This window comes from Pleurodeles waltl, chromosome 3_1, assembly GCF_031143425.1.
Source record: "Pleurodeles waltl isolate 20211129_DDA chromosome 3_1, aPleWal1.hap1.20221129, whole genome shotgun sequence".
Taxonomy (NCBI): domain Eukaryota; kingdom Metazoa; phylum Chordata; class Amphibia; order Caudata; family Salamandridae; genus Pleurodeles; species Pleurodeles waltl.
The window spans coordinates 814009928-814031368 of NC_090440.1; the positions used below are offsets into that span (position 1 = coordinate 814009928).

Below are 21441 nucleotides of genomic sequence, written 5' to 3' on the forward strand. Positions count from 1 at the left end.
GGGACAGGCCTCAGTTAGCAAGGTAATCCTCTGGGTAACAAGGCTGACCTCAAGCCCGTTGAGGAACAAAGCTGTCTTCAAGCAGCAGTGCAGTATTCTGGGAAACATAGTAGACTTTCTGTAGTTTCCACAGGTCCAAGAGTGCAGTGAACATGTGTTCTGAGGCACCAATATTCATTCCTGGTGCCAGCCTTTGTAGTGGGGGGTATATCTAGGCTACACCCACCTCTGGTTTTGGAAAGAACTTCCCTTCCCCTTGCAAGGGTCTTAGAAGCCTGGGGTGAAAAAGGCGTGTGTCAGGTTCCTTTGTGTGTGCTGGAGGCAAGCCTTTTGAAGGGGCAGGGAACAGCTCTGCCCCCAGCCATCCAGACAGGATGGCCCACTGTCTGGAAGCAAAGCCATTCACAGTCATGTGACCCAGGACACTGGCAAAAGGAACAAATCTTTAGGACAAACAAATATCAACTTTCTAAAAATGACATTTCAGAATGGTGACTTAAATTCTGACCTAATCATTAAAGAGTGTAAATACCATATCTTTATCGACTCCCAACAAAAGGTTATCACCTATTAAATGTAATATGGTAATTGTTAGACCTGTTAACCTGAGGGTGGTCTTCCCCCAAACCTTTTGCCTGCTTGCCTCAAATTCTGCTGATTCGTTTTTGTTGACTTTAGGACTGTGGGCACTTCACCACTGTTGACCAGTACTAAAGTGCATGTGCTCTCTTCCCTACACATGGTTTGATTGGTATATCCACAATTGGCATACTTAATTTACTTGTAAGACCCTAGTAAAGTTGACTATCAGTGCCCAGGGCATTTAAATTAAATGCTACTAGTGTGACTACAGTACTAATTGTGCCACCAACTCATGTAGCCTTTAAACCTGTCTCAGGCCTTCCAATGCAGAGCCTCTAGGTGCAGTTTACATTGTCATGTCGGCTTGGCATTTATAACCTATTGCCAAGCCTTAAATGCCCCTTTTATTGCATATGTCACCCTTACGTTAGGCCCAAAGTAGCCCATAGGGGAAGGATGCTACATAATTAAAAGACAAGACATATACTTTTAAGTTTTACATGTCCTGGTAGTGAAAACCTCCGAACTAGTTTTACACTACTGTGAGGCCTGCTCCTCTAATAGGATAACATTGTGGAATTCCTTATTACATTTAATAAGCTGTAATTCCTAATTGAAAAGAAGTAGATATCTCATGTTTGGTACCTGTGTAATTGTAATAATAAATCTTCTTTATTGGTAAAGTCAGATTTATTGTTACAATTTTGAAATTGCCGCTTTTAGAAAGTTGGCATTTTCCTGCTTTTAGCCCTGTGTACCTCGAGCCTCTCTCCAATACACGTCAGTGCCGGGTGACTGCTTTGTGCATCCCCTTTAGACACCCACACACAAAGGGAGCTTAGGTGTAACTGATTGGCCATCAGCATCCAGATGGGCCATCTAGGGCAGGATGGGAGGGAGGAGCCGACACTTACACATGAATATGCAGTGTTGTGCATATCACAAAGGGTTGCATTCCCCCACCCCCTCACCCTCCCCCAGCCCCCTGGGAGTCTGGAGCCGGGGCATGAAGAAAGGACCTCTGTGAAACTTATTAGAATTCACCCCCACTTCAAAGGCATATTTGGGTAGAGGTACTGGTCCACTGATCCTACCACTACTGGACTTGTGAAGAACTGGAGGAAGGACTGCTGTGCTGCTACAAGGACTAAAACTCTGGACTGCTGCTCTGAAAGAACTGATTTTCTGCTCTGCTGCCGGCTGCACTCTGCCCTGCTGAGGAAGAACTTGAACCATCTCACTTGAACCCAGAGTGGCTTTAAGGGCATGTTAGGTTGTCCCATATTCTAAGTCTCAGGGACATCAAAGACTTCTTATCATCCTGCAACACCTCCTGGACATTGCTTGCTGCAAAAATTGCCCTGCCAAATGGTGCCAATCCAGTCCTTGCACCTTGGAAATGGGTTTAAATTGATCCAACTACCAGAATCTGCCCAATGCTGCAGATGTGGCGATCGGAACTGGTGCATCTCCACTGACTTCTACGCATTGCTGTGAGGATCTTGGACACTGCATCGCCTCCAGCAAATTGTGGCACCTGCGAGTATCAGGAGCACAGCATTGGTGGCTTGCGACCCATCACCTTCATTCCCAATACATCTTTGGCTTTGAACGGCTTGAAGCTGACACATAGCCCACATCTTCGGATCAATGCCAGTGCACCCCCTCTCTTTGATATTTGCATCTTGTTCTCAACATTGATGCAACTCCAAACAAAGGTACTATTTCAGTGGGCCAAGGCTGATCCCTGTATCAGACCTGCCCTCCACTGCAGTTAGCCTGACTTTTCAGATTTGACCCGGTCTGTTGCCACTAGATAGACCTGTTTGGCGCTACTACTTATTGGATTTTTGTCTCTTTGGTCTTGTTTTGTTCATTAAATTAAATCTATTTTCCTAACCTGTTGTGGAGCCTTTGTGATATTTTCATGGTGCTACTGTTTGAAATGTTGCACAAATATTGAACACAGTTGAGTTAAGCCTGCCTGCTTTGTGCCAAGCTACCAGAGGGTGAGCACAGGTTAAACTATGGTGTGTATCTGATTTACCTGGACTAGGATTGTGCCAACCAGAAACCCAGTTTCTTACAGTAACCCAATGTTAGTCAGTGGGGGAGATCAGCCTTCCGCCAGTGAAAAATGATTTCAGAAGTTTTTCACTACCAGTATATGTAAAACATACTACTTTTTAAATACAATGCACACTGCCCTATAAAATATTAGGGCCAACCTTTAGGCCCCATTTTAGGGAGGAGGGGTTTTATTTTGCCCAGTCGAAATGGAAGTTTAAAACTGCACTGTAGGCTAGTGGCAGGCTTGCGACATGCTTTAAAATCTACTTTAGTGGGTGGCACGAGTGCAGAAGGCATCGCTTTTACAGGCCCTGTATATGTTTAACAGGATTCACTGGGACATATAAGTAAATTAAATGTACCAATGAGTTGTAAGCATGTTGTATTATGTTTTAGGGAGACAGCACAAGACCTTTAACGCTGTTTAGCAGGAGCAAAAGTGCACAGAGTCCTAATGCCAACAAAACTGGTTCAGCAACAGAAGGCAAACATCTGAGAGAGACCCTGCAGACTAGGCCATAGCCAAGTAAAATGTAGAGTTATTTGTCACATTGAGCCCCTAGCAGTGCACTAGTTTTGGCTGAATCTTTTGCCGTGATTACTTACATTTAAATTGCATTATCAACAATTTAAGATTGTTTTGCCTTTAATTTTACCTGCATAGGGGGATGAAGAAGCAAGCCTTGGTTTACCTGTTAGCCCCTTTATGGACCGATCATCCCCTCAACTGGCCAAACTTCAAGAATCTTTCATTACACACATTGTGGGTCCATTATGTAACTCCTATGATGCTGCTGGCTTGCTTCCTGGAAGATGGATTGAGGATAATGAAGAGGAAATTGTTGAAAGTGAGGAAGATGATGTAAATGAATTGGACACAGATGAAGATGAAATGGAGGAAAACTTTGGTTCAAGTAAGGCAAAATAATGATTCAAATAAAAATGTTTTTAAAATGGGTACCTTTGCAGCTTAATTTATTTTTTACTGGGGTAAAGCATATAAGTGTGTATGGAGTTTTAATCAAGACACCCTTTAATTCAAGCAGATTCAAGCATTTCATACAAAAATGTTATGTATAGTTGTCCCTTACGTTCTTCCCTGCGCCTCAAACTTCAAATGGTACCCTACAGACTGGGATTGCTTCTTTCTCTATAATGTCATATTAGTTCACTCTTTGTAGAAACGATGACACCTCCTTGAGAAATACAAACTAAGGTTTATCTAGGCTGCATATAATCGGAGTTAAATTGAATCAAATCAAATCATTGACATTTATAAAGCGCGCTACTCACCCGTGCGGGTCTCAAGGCGCTAGGGGAAAAAGGGGGGTTATCGCTGCTCGAACAGCCAGGTTTTTAGGAGTCTCCGGAAAGCGGAGTGGTCCTGGGTGGTCCTGAGGCTGGTGGAAAGGGAGTTCCAGGTCTTGGCCGCCAGGAAGGAGAAGGATCTCCCACCCGCTCTGGAGCGGCGGATGCGAGGGACAGCAGCGAGTGCGAGGCCAGAGGAGCGGAGGAGGCGGGTGGGGACGTAGAGGTTGAGGCGTCTGTTGAGGTATTCCGGTCCCTTGTCGTGGAGGGCTTTGTGTGCGTGGGTGAGAAGTCGGAAGGTGATCCTTTTGCTGACTGGGAGCCAATGCAGGTGTCTCAGGTGTGCGGAGATGTGGCTGCTGCGGGGTATGTCGAGGATGAGGCGGGCCGAGGCGTTTTGAATGCGTTGCAGGCGATTTTGGAGTTTGGATGTGGTCCCGGCGTAGAGGGTGTTGCCGTAGTCCAGGCGGCTCGTGACGAGGGCGTGGGTCACGGTTTTTCTGGTGTCGGCGGGGATCCAGCGGAAGATCTTGCAGAGCATGCGGAGGGTGAGGAAGCAGGCGGAGGACACAGCGTTGACTTGCTTGGTCATGGTGAGAAGAGGGTCCAAGATGAAGCCGAGGTTGCGGGCGTGGTCTGTGGGGGGTCGGTGCGGTGCCGAGGGCCGTGGGCCACCAGGAGTCGTCCCAGGCGGACGGGGTGTTGCCAAGGATGAGGACTTCAGTTTTTTCCGAGTTCAGCTTTAGGCGGCTGAGCCTCATCCAATCTGCGACGTCCTTCATACCCTCTTGTAGGTTGGTCTTGGCGCAGGTGGGGTCCTTGGTGAGGGAGAGTATAAGTTGGGTGTCGTCGGTGTAGGAGGTGATGATGATGTTGTGCTTGTGTACGATGTTGGCGAGGGGGCTCATGTAGACATTGAAGAGTGTCGGCCTGAGCGATGAGCCTTGAGGTACGCCGCAGATGATCTCGGTGGGTTCTGAGCGAAACGGAGGGAGGTAAACTCTTTGGGAACGGTTTGCGAGGAAGGAGGCGATCCAGTCCAGGGCCTGGCCTTGGATCCCGGTGGAGCGGAGGCGTGTGATTAGGGTGCGGTGACAGACGGTGTCAAAGGCAGCCGAGAGGTCGAGAAGAATTCGGGCGACTGTTTCACCGTTGTCCATCAGGGTTCTGATGTCGTCTGTGACTGAGATGAGGGCGGTTTCAGTGCTGTGGTTGGTTCGGAATACGGTTTGTGAGGGGTCGAGCAGGATGTTGTCTTCCAGGAAGGTGGTCAGCTGTTTGTTGACGGTCTTCTCTATTACTTTGGCTGGGAAAGGCAGAAGAGAGATGGGGCAGAAGTTTTTCAGGTCGCTCGGGTCAGCCGTAGGTTTCTTTAGAAGGGCGTTGACTTCGGCGTGTTTCCAGCATTCGGTGAAGGTAGCAGAAGAAAAAGAAGAGTTGATGACGGTCTGGAGGTGCGGGGCGATGAGGTCATCGGCTTTGTTAAAGATGAAGTGCGGGCAGGGGTCCGAAGGGGCGCCGGAGTGGATAGAGTTCATGATGGATTTGGTTTCTTCCGTGTTGATGTGGGTCCAGTTGTTGAGGGTGAAGGCCGGGGATGCGGGTTCGGTGGTGTTTGGTTGGGTCTGGTGTCCGAAGCTGTCGTGGAGGTCGCTGATCTTGCGATGGAAGAAAGTGGCGAGGGATTCGCACAAATCCTGTGAGGGCGTGACGGCGTTGGCGCTGGGGTTGGAGAACTCCTTGACGATGCTGAAGAGTTCTCTGCTGTTGTGGCTGTTTTTGTCCAGTCTGTCGGTGAAAAAGTTCCTTTTGGCAGCGCGGATCAGGTGGTGGTGTTCGCGGGTAGCGTTCTTGAGGGCGGTCATGTTGTCAGCGGTGTGGTCCTTGCACCAGGCTTTCTCAAGGGCGCGGCAAGTTTTCTTAGATTCTTTGAGGGTGTCGGAGAACCAGAGAGGTTTTTTGGTGTTGGTCTGTTGATGCGTGCGTTTGAGGGGAGCAAGGTTGTCTGCGCAGTTGGAGATCCAGTTTGTGAGGTTGAGGGCTGCGTCGTTGGGGTCGGTGGTGAGGGTGGGTTGGTTGGCGGCGAGTGCGGAGAGGAGTTGCTCTTCAGGGATCTTGTTCCACTGTCGACGAGGGATGAGTTGAGTGCGGAGGTGGTGGGTCTCGCGTCGGAATGTGAAGTGGACGCAGGTGTGGTCGGTCCAGTGTAGGGCGGAGGTGTGGCTGAAGACGTGTTTGCTGGCTGAGCGTGTGTCCGGCGATGTGGGTGGCGGTGTTCACCAGTTGTTTGAGGCTGAGGTTGGCGAGGTTGTCGAGCAGGGTGGTGGTGTTGGGGTCGTTGTTTTGTTCCAGATGGAAGTTGAGGTCGCCTAGGAGGATGTAGTCCGGTGAGGCGAGGGCGTGCGGGGAGATGAAGTCAGCGATGGCGTCGCTGAAAGGGGCGCGTGGTCCGGGAGGACGGTAGACGAGGGATCCTCTGAGGGTGGTCCTCGGGTCGGTGCGAATCTGAAAATGCAGATGTTCAGCGGCGAGAGGGGTGTCTTCGGTGGAGGTGGTGACGCTGATGGAGTCTTTGTAGACGATGGCGATACCTCCTCCTGCTTGGTTGGTGCGGTCTTTCCTGGAGATCTTGTAGCCTTCGGGGATGGCGGTGCCGATGTCTGGAGCAGAGGAGGCGTTCATCCAGGTCTCCGTGATGAAGGCGACGTCCGGTGCTGTGGAGTCCAGGAGGTCCCATAGTACAACGGCGTGTTTGTGGACGGAGCGAGCGTCGACTAGGATGCACTTGAGGTGGTTGATGGCGCGTGGGCTTGTGGTCGTGGTAGTTGCGTGGTGGAAGATGCGTTTGCAGGAGTTGCAGGCGAGAAGGGTTCATGGGTGCGTTTGGGGTGAGCTTGGAAGCAGGTGTTGGAGCGTCCTGGGTTGAGGGCGTGGAGGGTGGTGGGATCGTAGCGGATCAGTGGGGCTTGGGAGAGCTGGGGACCAGGGGTCCTGGCGCTGGGCGCGGGCCTGGCGCGGACGGGCGCAGACGGGCTTGCCTCTGGCGCGCCAGCGGCGCGGTCGCGCAGCGGCTGCCATATGAGGTAGGAGGGGGGGGAGGGGTCAGCTGGGGTCGAATGGGGGCTGGGGGGCGGGGGCGTGCAGGAGGTCGCGGCGGGAAAGCGCGAGGGAGGTGGGGACAGGTAGAGTGAGAAGAGCTGGCGGAGGGGGGTTTAAGGGTGGAGGGGGGTGAGTGTTAGGTTTAGGAGATTAGGGAGAAAGATAGGAGTAGGGTTGTGAAGATAGGGGAGGGGGGGTTGTAGAGGTGGGTGAGGGTGAGAGGTAGAGTGAGAGGATAGGAAGATAGGTAATAGAGGGGGTGGCGGGAGGGGGGGAGAGATAGAGAAATAGATAGAGAAAATAGATAGATAGAGAAATAGATAGAGAAATAGATAGATAGGAAGATAGGAGGAGGTGGAGAGTGAGGGAGTTAGATAGTGGGATAGAGAGATAGAGAGATAGGAGGAGTGAGGGAGGTAGATAGTGAGCGGGTTAGATAGGGGAGATAGAGGGGGGATGCAAGAGAGGGAGGGGGATGAGGCAGGAGGGCAGGTGCGGGGAAAAGAAGACGGAGGAGGCAGAAGAGCCGAAGGCAGAAGAGCCGAAGGCAGAAGGCGGAAGACCGGAAGAGCACAGAAGACCGGAAGAGCACAGAAGACCGGAAGAGCACAGAAGACCGGAAGAGCACAGAAGACCGGAAGAGCACACAGAAAACGAAGAACAGAGGGCAGAAGAGCACGGAAGAGCACACAGAAAACGAAGAACAGAGGGCAGAAGAGCACACAGAAAACGAAGAACAGAGGGCAGAAGAGCATGGAAGAGCACACAGAAAACGAAGAACAGAGGGCAGAAGAGTACAGAAGAAGATGAGGAAGAAGAGAGAAGACGGGGAAAAGAAGAGTACAGAAGAAGATTACAGACGAGGAGCGAGGAGGAAGAACAGAGAAGAAGAAAAGAAGAAAAGAAGCAGGAGAGAGGGTGAGTAGCGCGGGGCAGAGCGAGGGGCTGGGAGGTGGGGGGTACTTACTGTGAGGTGGGTCTCAGGAACTCGGGAACCTGGAGGAGCTGGAGGAGCTGCAGCGGCAGGGGGAGCGACCTACCCTTGGGTGTAGGGTCGCTACCACTGTCGCGCAGCGGCCGCCATATGAGGTAGGAGGGGGAGGGAGGGGTCAGCTGGGGTCGAATGGGAGCAGGGGGGCGGGGGCGTGCAGGAGGTCGCGGCGGGAAAGCGCGAGGGAGGGGGGGACAGGTAGAGTGAGAAGAGCTGGGGGAGGGGGATTTAAGGGTGGAGGGGGGTGAGTGTTAGGAGGTTTAGGAGATTAGGGAGAAAGATAGGAGTAGGGTTGTGAAGATAGGGGAGGGGGGGTTGTAGAGGTGGGTGAGGGTGAGAGGTAGAGTGAGAGGATAGGAAGATAGGTAATAGAGGGGGTGGCGGGAGGGGGGAGAGATAGAGAAATAGATAGAGAAAATAGATAGAGAAATCGATAGATAGAGAAATAGATAGAGAGATAGGAAGATAGGAGGAGGTGGAGAGTGAGGGAGTTAGATAGTGAGATAGAGAGATAGGAGGAGTGAGGGAGGTAGATAGTGAGCGGGTTAGATAGGGGAGATAGAGAGGGGGATGCGAGAGAGGGAGGGGGATGAGGCAGGAGGGCAGGCGCGGGAAGAAGAAGACGGAGGTGGCAGAAGAGCCGAAGGCAGAAGACGGAAGAACAGAGAAGAACAGAGAAGAACAGAGAAGAGCACAGAAGAGCACAGAAGAAGATACAGAAAACGAAGAACAGAGGGCAGAAGACCACAGAAGAAGATGAGGAAGAAGAGAGGCGACAGGAGAGGCTGAGAAGCACAGAGAAGAAGAGAGAAGACGGGGAAAAGAAGAGTACAGAAGAAGATTACAGACGAGGAGCGAGGAGGAAGAACAGAAGAAGAAAAGAAGCAGGAGAGAGGGTGAGTAGCGCGGGGCAGAGCGAGGGGCTGGGAGGTGGGGGGTACTTACTGTGAGGTGGGTCTCAGGAACTCAGGAACCTGGAGCAGCTGCAGCGGCAGGGGAAGCGACCTACCCTTGGGTCAAGATTGACAATCTTTTCTTTGATGTCCAACCCTAAAGCACATATTTCCCTATCACCCACAAGTTAAGTGCCACGTAAAGTGGGGTGTCCAGTCAAATGGATTGCCTCTTCCCCCATCTGAGAACATATTCTGCCACTATGAATTACTGTTTAGAACAGTTTTGGATCTGTTCCTCTTCTGAATCTTGCTGTTACTTTGTAGACCTTTTCAAGTCATTTTAGCTCACTCACATAATGCTTGCCACCTAGACAGAGTGAGATTGAGCTCAGTCATAAGTTATTTTGAGTGTGCTGTTCATCAACCACTAGCTTTTTGTAAATGTAATTCATGTCACATTTAACGTTACAGTGCTTGAAAGCCATGTTGATATTTTATTGGTGCAACCTGTCAGATAAGTCTACCTATGGCAGGCTGTTCTTTCTACATGTGTTAGCTCTTTTCCTATTTGTAGCTCTTTGCTGACCTGGGAAAGCATACCCTTCTCAGCATAGAAAGGCATGAGAGTGAGGAAAATGATGTGTTTGCATCTAAGTACCATCTAATGTTAATCTCACAAAGCAGGTCCTGTTGGACAATTTGAACTATCTGATATTAGTTACTGATTTTGTTTATGCAGATATAATGGGTTTCACCTTCCCCTTGCTACATTACACAGTGGTAACGGCATAATCTTGAACAGGAAGTTTCTTGGCTTGTGCCATCACTGTTTTTCCATATGCAATTTTTTTCTGATGTTATGAATTTAATCTAATAGAGATTTCTAGTGTTTCCTTACCTTAGACTTTCCTCTCAGGTGTTAGTCTAGATCTGGAGATTTTTCTCGAGCAGTACCCCTGCGTGCCGTTAGGTGGTGTCGGTCCGACCTACGTCTGTCGTCTGCATTGTGTGCACCAGATATGAAGTTGTGGGACCTATATACGTGCCACCCCAGCGTGCTGATGTCAGTTCTTTTCTTATGTGCAGATCCGTAGAAGAGCTACCCCAACACTCATTTTTTTTACTGGACTTTTCAAATTTTGTTGAAGCCTTTTTTGTCACTTTGGTTCAGCAAGATATCATCAAGAAAGACCGAATTCAAGCCTTGTTACTCCTGTCATTGGCTGATGTCCGTGACAGTTTTGCACCTTGTTTGTGTTTGGCATTTGGAGGGTGACCATGACCCAAAGTCATGCTCGGAGTGTGGGGCCATGAACCCAAAAAGCTTTGAGGGAGCGGTTCCTAAAGCTGCTTGCAGCCTGGCGCTCAGCTCCGCGTCACGCACGATTGAGAGGATGGACCCGAGACTATTCACGGAGCCCCCAATCCTAGGCGTGTCACTGCATGTTTTAGGGGCGTTCGAATAAGCATAAGAAGAAGTCGAAGAAGAGCAAGCGTTCTTCATCTTTGACACATCAGTCGGCTGATGCAATGCGGGAAAAGGAGCATCATCGCTCTAGGCCTCCATCCTCAGAGCCTATTTCTGGGTTGGCTTCACGCCTCTCCGTGTTTCCCGGAGCCAGAGTCACCCCTGCACAACTACGTCAGTTCTACAAGGTCATCTGCCTCGTCTTTGGACAGTCTGACCCCAGTGGAGGGCCTCTGGGCCCCTCAGTGTTGGTAGGGGCTCCCTCAGGTTCCGCACCAGCGGCTTCTGTCTTGGTTCCGGAGGGATCCATTTCCGGATCCGAATCCGAATCCGCATCGGTCGTGCCATTTCAACCTTCCCCGCTGACGGTTCCGACGTTGATGCTCCAGACTCCACCTGTGCCCACGGTCGGGGTGATCCCATTCTCATTTACTTCGGCAGGGACCTTGCTCAGTTTGTCAGATCCTGACCCTTACTCTTATGGGTTGGGGTATGGCAAGAGCTTGGAAGGGGCAGTGGACCCTTTAGAATACTAGTTTACTGACCCTATTGACTGGTCTGCAGACCCGGGTGAAACCAGTTGTCTGGACACTTCCCCTGACACTGGCATGCTTTTCCCTCTACCATGGCTACAGAGGAGGGAGGGTCTTATTCCATGGTGGTGAGGAGAGCGGCCAAGGTCCTGGGCCTCAAGCTGCCTTCGGTGGCCATCAGGACTAACCTCCTGACAGAGGTGCTTCTGCCCGAGGCTTCCTCTTTGAACCCATTTTGCCCTTTAATTAAGCCCTCACTGATGTCCTGCTGGGGACTTGGTCCAAACCCAGCACAGGGGCTCCTATGAATAGAACAATCTCCTGCCAGCATAGACCAGCACCTAATGACCAGTGTTCGTGATACAACAGCCAACCCCTGAGAGCTTGGTTATCCAGGCCTCTACATCCCCAGGTGCATTCCCTTCTGCACCTCTGGATAGAAAATCCAAGAAACTGGATCAGCTTGGGAAAAGAATGTTTTCTTCCTCAAGTCTTGCATTGGGGTCCGTGAACACCGCATGCCTTTTGGGCCATTACATCCAGACTTTATGTGACACAGTTGTGTAGGTTCTGCCACAGGTCCTGGAGGAGGCCCGGGCCATTCTCTCCCAAGCTGTTGCTGATGGGAGGGATGCAGCGAAGTTCACAATATGATGTGAACTGGATATGTCTGACTCACTAGGTAGATAGGTTGCATCGACGGTGTCCTTGAGGCACCATACTTGGTTGAGAGGACGTCTGGCTTTTTGGGGGATGTCCATTCCACACTTATGGACATGCCCTTTGATGGCACCCGTCTCTTTGGCGACAAAGCAGACTTGATGTTTAAGCCCTTTAAGGAGTCCCGAGCTACAGCCAGATCCTTGGGTCTCAAACCTGCCCATCACCCGCCTCCCCCAGTCTTTTTTCCGTCCCTTTCATGGCTACGGAAGGGGTGCTCAACCACGTCCCTTTCCCTACAGCCACTGTGCTGCGCATGCTGGTCAGCCTCTGTGTGGATGGGGAGGTAGGATCCAAAATCCTCGTGGATCAGGGAGCCAGTGGTCTGACCAGTCTACTGCCCCTCCCTCTGCAGCCTCCTAACCTTCCGAGTCTGATGCTTCCCCATCAAGGCCCAGTCGGAGGCAGGATTCGCCATCACCTGCCCCGCTCTGAATCCATCATGTCAGACAGGTGGGTTTTGTACATAGCCCAAAGGGGTTACTCCCTCCCCTTTAAGACTGCCTCTCTACCCATGCCACAATCCTACAATCCGATGACAGAGGATCACCTGCCTCTTCTTTGTGAGGAAGTTAAGGCTGTCTTGGCCAAGGGAGCCACAGAGAAGGTCCTTGGGCCAGATGTACACATGGTTATGGTTGTTATTACTGCTACATTCTGGTACCCAAAAAGGACAAGGGACTTCGCCCTGTCCTAGACCTCCAGTCCCAATCTCTTCTTCAAGAATAAGGAGTTCAAAATGCTCACTCTGGCTCAGGTTCTAGCTGCCCAGGAGACTGGATAGTGGTGTTGGATTTGCAGGATGCATATTTCATATACTCATCCTGCCGGCCCACAGATGTTACTTGGGGTTCAGAGTAGGCCACGAGCATTTTCAGTTTACAGAGTGCCTCTTTGGCCTTACCAGGACTCCTCGGGTGTTCACCAAAGTGATGGCAGTGGTCACAGCTCATCTGCACAGGTTAGGGTTTCAGTCTTCCCCTACCTTGACGACTGGCTGTTAAAACTGGGCTCACTCCAGGCTGTTGGTTCCCACCTCAAGACTACAACCGACTTCCTGCTTTTGCTGGGGTTCACTATAAACATGCATAAGTTACACCTGACTCCCTCTGAGATACTCCCATTCAGCTGAACTGTTCTGGACATGGTGTTTCGGGCTTATCTTCCCGAGCTGCGAGTCCAGGATAGTCAGGCTATAATACCAATGTTTCACCCTTCATCTGGGATTTCGTGAGAATGACTGAGGCTGCTGGGCCTCATGGCCTCCTGCATCCTGCTGGTGACACATGCCAGATGGCATATGCAGGCTCTGCAGTGAGACCTGAAGTTCCAGTGGGCTCCGCATTAGGGGAATTTCTCTGACATGGTCTAGATTTCAAAGGGAACTGTGCAAGGTCTCCAGTGGTGGCTTATGAACCGTGATTGGGTCAGAGACAGATCCCTTCCCCAATCGATCTGACAGTTGTGACAGTTATGTCAGTCCTGGGATGGGGTGGCCACATGGGAGAGGCAGAGATCCGAGCTGTCTGGGGGTCTGGCAGAGTCCGGGCTCCACATCAGTCTTTTGGAGCGCAAGGTGATCAGGGTAGCATTGAAGGCATTTCTTCCCTCTCAAAGGGAAGGTGGCAAATGTGTTCGCGGACAATTCCACCAACATGTGGTACTACAACAAGCAGGGCAGGGTGGGGGTTGTGGGCCTTTTGTCATAAGGCCTTGTGCCTATGGACATTTCTGGAACATCAGGAAATGTCCCTGGTGGTTCAACACCTGGCAGGCTCTCTGAATGCCAGAGCAGACAAACTCAGCCGTCTGTGCCTGGTCGATCACGAATGGCATCTAAATCCAGAGGTGGCACATGGTCTCTTTCAGCAGTGGGACGAGCATTGGTTAGATCTTTTTGCCTCCGCAGACAGTGTGCAATGTCAGCAGTTGATAGCTTTTGACCTTCCGTCCGAAGTCTGTAACTTTATCTTGGCAGCCAGGTTGTCCCTCCAACAAAACGTCATACGTCTGCTGATGGAAGACACTTGTGGCATGATGCACAGACAAGTCAGTTTATCCCCTCTATCTATGGTCCTCTTGTTTATACTTCCTTTGGCCCAGCAGGGCTCTACTTTGGGCACCCTCAAAGGTTATTTTCCTGCTACCTCTTCTTTTCTGAGATTACCTGACCCCACCGCTCCTTGTTTAAATCTCCTACTTGTTAGTAGATTCCTGAAGGATCTTACCCATATGCTTCTTCCTTCACCATTCATATTGCCCCCATGCCCCAATGGATGCTCCCTTTGAGCCTCTTCACAATTGTCCTCTCAGGTTTCTATTCTAGTTGCAGATTCCTTACTGACCCACCCATCCTCCCCACTCTGCAAACTGATTTCTAGGGACAGGGACTTCCATTACAGGCCCCTAGTTCTGACGCACCAGTGGTCAGTGTTCATGACTCCATGCTTTTGGCGTGGAAAGTCGTGGGATGAAACTGACGTCAGGTCGCCGGAGTGGCACTTTTATATAGGTTCCGCAATGTCCTATTCAGCGCACATGATGATGGATGCAGAGCTGACCGACATGACCCAACGACGCACAGGGGTACTGTTTGAGAAAAATCTCTGGATCTAGACTGACGCCTGGCGGAAATTCTAAGGTAAGGATCTGCAACTAGAATAAATCTCTACCAGATCATGCGTTACCAAAGGTAAGCTACTTGTTCTTTAATAGAAGAGACTGAAATCGACTACATATGTTATGAAAAATTCTTCAACACATCAAGGCCAGAACTGTTTTATAACATGAGGTTCCCAACGATAAATACAGCGCAGCTTTTTCTTGTTGCTTTGTACGGTCTCTAAACTCCCGTGAAGAATGTGGTCTCTGTTCTTGATTCTTTTTCATACTAAGTAGCATGTATTTTTTTGTATTTTCTTTCTCATTTTCTAATATTTTTGTGTTAATAAAGCAAAGGTCAAATAATATGTAGAAGTATTGTGTAAGCATTTAGATGAGTTATGTGTAGGGTACATATCATTGCGGTATTTTCGTTAGCCAACAAACGCAAACATGTAATTCCGAATTAGCTTTAAAGGAGAATATGAATTTGTTAATTTTCCATTTCTTTCATGTGACAGAGCCACAAAGAAGGAAAGACAGGCGACGCATGTTTTGCCAGTTAATGCATCACCTAAGCGAAAATCATAAAGTATGGAAGAAGGTGATGGAGGAGGAAGAAAAAATCAAAGTTGAAACTAGTAAACATCAGGGAGACCTCTTGTCCATACCTCAAACAGATGAAATACAGGTCATTGAAGAAGCGGATGAAGAGGAGGAACGGCAGCTTGTAGAAGCTAGAGAATGCTAGGGCATTAATGTGAGTGACGCCCGATATCAGAGGATGTACTGTACTCAGCCGACTTGAGACTGACTCACATCACATACTGTAACATTGAAAGGCCTTAATACTGTGAGACGATCATTGCTGCCTGTGCAGTGTCCTACTCTATGCACTTTCACTACATGGAAAAGTTGGGCACTATTCAGATTGAGTATTGTATACACTGATGCAAAACCCTTTCTTTAGTACCCTGTTAAGGGTACAGATAAATTATACTCTTGCTGTCTTGCTGAATACCAGGCTACGTTTTCTTATGAGGTACAGTATCTTCAAAGAAAAGAATCGAAAAACTATTGACGTATGTTGCCACCAAAGTGACCAGAATTTTGCCTACATGGAAACGCGATGATGGATTCCAGTTTTTTCTAGACTTGTGCTTTATTTATGTTTTGATGAACAGGAATCTAAACTAAGGTCTATACCTGCTTCTTTATTATTCTAAAACGTTGCAGTATGGGCTTAGTATGGATTATCGACTTGTCTCCCAGTCTGTACCCTGGGCTCATTGTGATCTATTGAACCGTCTAATACAATACAATGCACATATTGTACATTTATAATTGAAAACCCAGGGTGCATCAACTTCGGATGCTTTTTTAATACACATACAGGTTTTTTTGTTAATACGCTGTGGTATACAGCAACTTTCCAATCAAACTTGTTCATGGCTCATCTTCCTCTACAGTGTTGAGGTAATGGTCTGTGGTAAAACAAAAACGTATTTAAAATTCGAGAAAATGAAGGGATTTTTTTATTTTATTATGTTTTAATAATGCTTTTATAACAATTCTATTTTTTTCGCAGGATCCGTGTGAAGTAACATTAAATTTGTCACAGCAGCTATTCTACCCAAGACCCTACAGCAACTTTTAGTGCCTTGGCAAACTGAATTTCTTAATCAACGTAATTTATCCGTTCACTTGTATTTATAATTACAGGCCAGGTTAAATGGAAACAAATAGTTTTATTTTTTCAATAAACAGTTTAATCTAATTTTTAAAACATTTCATGTTCATTTAAACGATAGCAGACCATAGAGCACAAAACGCAATGTGAACCACTTTTTCTTCAGGGATGCACAGGTCTGGTCGTATGTATTGTTTCACTGCATGGATGGCATTTCTGCAGTATAACAATACCTCTGCTAGAATGTTTTAAATGTATCGTTTTAGGTTTGAAGACAAACGCGTGCTTACTGCCTTATGGTGCATCGTTTTAATCACCTGTGAAAGGTTCTTCTATGCTGGCAGTGTGTAAACACAATGTGTTCCTAGTTGTGTGGGATATCTGTGACTCGCCATCAGCAAGGCCGTATTTCCTTCCAGGATTGCCAGGGGGAACTTTACATTGATGGCCAGTTACTTCATCCAGGAGGGCTTGTGTGAGCTTGTTGGCGTTAAGTCAGCCACTTAGAATATAGCAGATATGTGCCTTAATATTGAATAAATAACATGCATCTGTAACAACAAAAGAGTACCAGGCTTCAACATAATTACGTAGGTTATCCAAAAAACATTATCCAGAAAACGGCTATTCCTTCCACTGTTTATTTTCTACCGATCTGACAGTAGTGATGAACATTCTGCTCCTGCAAACTTGTAAGCGGGAGGTGGGCTCCAATAACATCTGAAATTGGAAATGTATTTACCGTGGATATCTATGATTAGTGCAGTATTACAACTTTTAGTAGATCATAGAGATCCCTGAGAATGCATGGGAAGGTATACATAATCAAAAAGTCCAGTGCTCTCCTTAATACTTCGGAGGTTTGTCCTTGGGTCAGACAGTCCATATGAGGAAATATGTTGGACATGCATAATAACATACGTGCTTTTGGTTTCCAGGCTGGGAAAGCCTTTCCCCTAATTCACCAGGAATTTTAACAGACTTACGGTAACTTTTCCACCCCATTTGCTGTTTATGACACATATTTAGAAATAAATCCAAATGGGATGGAAACGCCAATCGTCACTCTCCTTGTCTACACTTCCAGTACCGGTGGTAGGACTTTTTTGCATGGGAGGCATACACTTATCCATGAAAAATCCAATGTGTTTTCAGCTGTGAGGCTTGGTTGTATGCGGACTTAGCAACCCAAAATATCTGACAATGGTGTTTTTGTAACGGGGAATGGGTGATTTCTACCCACAACTTAAACTTTTTGTGCATTTAAGTGACTCTAATACATGCAAAAAATGATTGTAAACCCTGTCCACTGTGCCACATCTGATTAAATACAAAATATGTTTTCAGTCCAAGCAAGAATGGTACCTATCATTTGAAGTCAAGGAAACACAATTGTTTATTTACTGAATAAATACATCAATAACACATTAATAATGGCTTTTTATAACAGTGTTACCGAAACAAAACATTTTACTAGCAACACAAAAAAACTACGTTAGTGGTGTATAGTTGTGGAAAGATTGATTTAAGTAAAAATGTCTGGCTTTGAGGCCTTTGAAAAAGATACCCTTTTGTTGCTGAAGTACAGTTGCTAACCTGCACTATAATTTACCTGTCAAATATCTGCCAAGAGCTTCTTGTTCCATGCACCCCGCTGCGTTCACTTACTGTGGGTATCTCATCTCCCCACTCCAATGCAAAATACACGATTAAACAAGAAACTCCAAATGAATCTATTTCTAAAAGCACTACAACGCATTCTAATTACAGTTCTGTTTTCACTGGCTAATGTAGAGCCAAATTAATGGCTCGTCATAGAAGCAGATTTTGAAATGTTCTAAACGATTATCAGTATACAATCTGAATGTCACTGGTCTTGAATTCTACTCTGGTGTAGATGCAAACAGTGGCTTGTACTTCTGCTCATTGTCTATTATGACTTGTTTTTCATACTAATTCCCCGAATGTATAAGTAGGGAGCTGAAGTGGAAACCATGAGTACTTTACAAGTGTTTGGGTCCTACAGGGAGACTTATTTTCTGATATGAAAACTTCGTAAGCTGATTTGTTTTAATACTTTTATACGTCGACTGTTTTGAAATCCGTTTTTATATTTTCAGTATGAAGAAATGTTATATATTTATAAAACTAAATCTTTCGATTCATCAGACGTTTATTATGAAAGAGAACATAGTTGGCTAATGAACAATTTCAAGGTTAGCTGTTTGGATACAGCTTTTGTCCCAAACGGACACCCGGACGGCTGTTTAGAAAGTCAGTACATGTTATTTTAATTATTTCATACAGAATTTAGTCGCTATGCCGCCACCACCACACTCAGTAGCAGGTAGGTCGTGTACCCACAAACATTTTCTACCAATAATAAAAACGTAGCTTTTTAATACGTATTTTCTGTCTATTTGTAGATTATAGTTGGAATGGATTTTTTTTATTTTGTATCTGTAACTGTATGCAGTATCCTTGCTTCCGCCGCATTATCCGAATTCATTATAGATAAAAATATAAATAATAAATCAACACTGTTTCTAAGAAACAAAGACAGGCTATTTTAGTCTTATGACTCAAGATGGGAGTCCTTTTGTGGTGTCACCTGAAAAGCAAACTCTGCTAGTTGGGGCTAATGTTCTTGATTTTGGGAGGCCCATCTAAGTATTTCCGTTGGACTACAGAAGAACTGTCAATAATTTTGTAGACATCACAGTATGTGATTTTAAACAAAACAGTCCCACTCATTTACATTCATATTTGTTTGCAAATTTTCCATTACTTTCTATATATTGTGAAACGCATTCATCATAAAAATTGAAGAAGTTGCGTTCGTGTAATCAGTAGTAAGGTCATGGGCAATGACAACATTCAGCAAAGCCGGGAATTGTATTAGAAGTTTAAAATCTCTGCAAGTAGGTCAATTTACTCCATAGGTAGTGGTAACGACCGTAAGTGTTGAGCACCTTGGAAAATTCGAATACATTTTCAGTCCCTTTAGAAAAAAATCAACATAGTTGTTAGAGTAGCTATTCCTATATTGAATGACAGAAAATAATCCTCTGAGATGGCTGCCCTATAAAAGATGCATATGAAAAACACAATAACAAGCTACTTAGTTCTGTATCAGGACAAATTTCCATTGAAAATATATATTTTTTGATTTGATTATAACTCTGGTCTCCTTGGACGGATCTGGACTGGCACTTGCAATGTGTGTTGCATAGCAACTTACTTGCTGTTTTGTGAAGTGGAAAAAAAGTTATACAGGTCTGAATTAAAAAATGTTTTTCCATTTGTTGCTCCTGTATATAATTTTGCTCATACTATGGTAGAAAATGCTGAACATGTTTATCCCAGATTTGGCATGAATGTAGAACTTCACTTAGAAGGCATGCATTTTGTGGTTTGTGTATGTCCGTTCAGTAGTTTTTCAGGAATTAAAAATTGCAAAAATTTGCCATGTGAGCTTGAACATTTATGTTTATTATCCCTTTAGTCCCCCTCTGTTCCACAAAACCATGGTTATGGACCCAAATTAAAAATAAACAAATCCAGTTGGATGAGGGAGTTCTTTTTCTGTCTATTCCAGACCTGCAGACTTCAACCGCAAATACCTGTGCAGTGCCGAATGAATGGATATGTCATGTGAATGCAGTACAACTTAAAAAACAGTTAATGACTGAAAGAAAGTTAAAGAATAGTAATGGTTCAGCGAAAAAACTGAAAAACTCCTGAAATTCATCATACGCAAAACACACCATTACTCTTGACCCCCCACCTCCCTCCCCCAACCAAACTCAATACACCTCTTTGCCAGTGGCACGTGAAAAAGGCTGTGATCCTAGAGCAAAACATGTTGGAAGTGTGAGTTATGATGTGCACTGTACACATTAAATTACGAATTTCATTTTTTATCATTTCTGTTTGCTGAGCCATAGCTAACCATATCTCGTGCTCCCGCTCCTCTCTCTCTCCCGCTCCTCTGTCTCTCACTCTAAATATATATATATATATATATATATGTTCGATGGCATGTGCCGCTGCAGATACACATGCTTTGCACATCCCGCCATCTAGTGTTGGGCTCGGAGTGTTACAAGTTGTTTTTCTTCGAAGAAGTCTTTTCGAGTCACCAGATCGAGGGACTCCTCCCCTTTCGGCTCCATTGCGCATGGGCGTCGACTCCATCTTAGATTGTTTTCTTTCTGCCATCGGGTTCGGACGTGTTCCTTTTTGCTCCGCGTTTCGGTTCAGAAAGTTAGTGAAGATCTCGGAAAATTCGACAGTATTGTTTGCGTTTGGTATCGGGTTAGTTACAATAGATCGACACCGAATTTGGAAGAGCTCCGGTGGCCCTTCGGGGTTTTCAATTCCCCGGCAGGGCCTGGTCGGCCCGACCACGTGTGTCTTCAAGGCTAATGGAACGGACCCCATTCCGCTTCTACCCCGAATGTCAAAACAAGTATCCTTATACAGATCAGCATCTGGTCTGTAATTTGTGTTTGTCTCCAGAATACAAGGAGGATACTTGTGAGGCCTGTTGAGCGTTTCGTTCCAGAAAGACCTTAAGGGACCGAAGAGCAAGAAGACTACAGATGGCGTCGGTGCCAACAGGACAAAAACAGATGGAAGAAGAAGAGGAAGCCTTCTCCATCGAGGATTCGGACTCTGAAGAGGTCGATCCTGAACAGATGCCGAAAACCGTGATTAAGACGTCGATACACAGAACTCAAGCAAAGACCACAAAAGCCCAGGGGACGCCACCGCCGGCAGGCCATGGCTTAACCCGGAAAATAGGTGACCGAGCATCGGCACCGAAAAAGGGCATGCATGTGTCGAAGTCATCCGACTCCGGTCGAGATACCGGCACAGAGCAGACTCGACCCCGAGACACCGGGTCAGAGCAATTTCGGCACCGAGAGAGCGGCACCGAAGCAAGTCTGCACCGAGAGATCACTATGCCGAAGAGCAAAAAAGTGGCGTCGGAGCCGAAAAAGGCAACCGAAAAGGTTTCGGTACTGAAACATCCGGCCTCGGAACTGAAAACAAGTTCCTACACAGAGGAACAAGGCCTGTCCTCACAAATGCAAACACATAGATTTGGACAGAAACTAGAGACAATGGAGCCAGATTACACCCAAAGAAGGCTCCACATCCAAAAAGAAACGGGGAAGATCAGTACTCTCCCTCCGATTTGGAAGAAACAAAAACTTGCCTTCCAAGAGAAAGACAAGCAGCCACAGGCAAAGGTGGCTAAACAAGTAACCCCGCCACCATCTGCACAACGCTCTCCACAGCCATCACCGGTAGCCACTCCACCAATGATGCAATCCCCAACTCATACAGGGATGAGTCAGGATGACCCAGACGCGTGGGATCTTTATGATGCGCCAGCATCAGATAACAGTCCCGACTTTTATCCAGCCAGACTGTCACCATCTGAGGACTCTACCGCCTACACACAGGTGGTGTCA

The 21441-nt window shown here is 47.0% G+C and overlaps 1 protein-coding gene across 1 annotated transcript in view; it reads left to right on the forward strand.

Moving 5' to 3' along the window:
- Window positions 1-19425, forward strand: part of PDE3B (phosphodiesterase 3B) — a 1361488-nt gene extending 1342063 nt beyond the window's left edge. Inside the window, exons 16-17 of the mRNA XM_069223694.1 lie at window positions 3317-3566; window positions 14790-19425. Of these exons, the coding sequence (XP_069079795.1) occupies window positions 3317-3566; window positions 14790-15019 (480 nt within the window). The 3' untranslated portion in view covers window positions 15020-19425. The remainder of the gene's footprint in view (window positions 1-3316; window positions 3567-14789) is intronic.
- Window positions 19426-21441: the final 2016 nt, after the last annotated feature.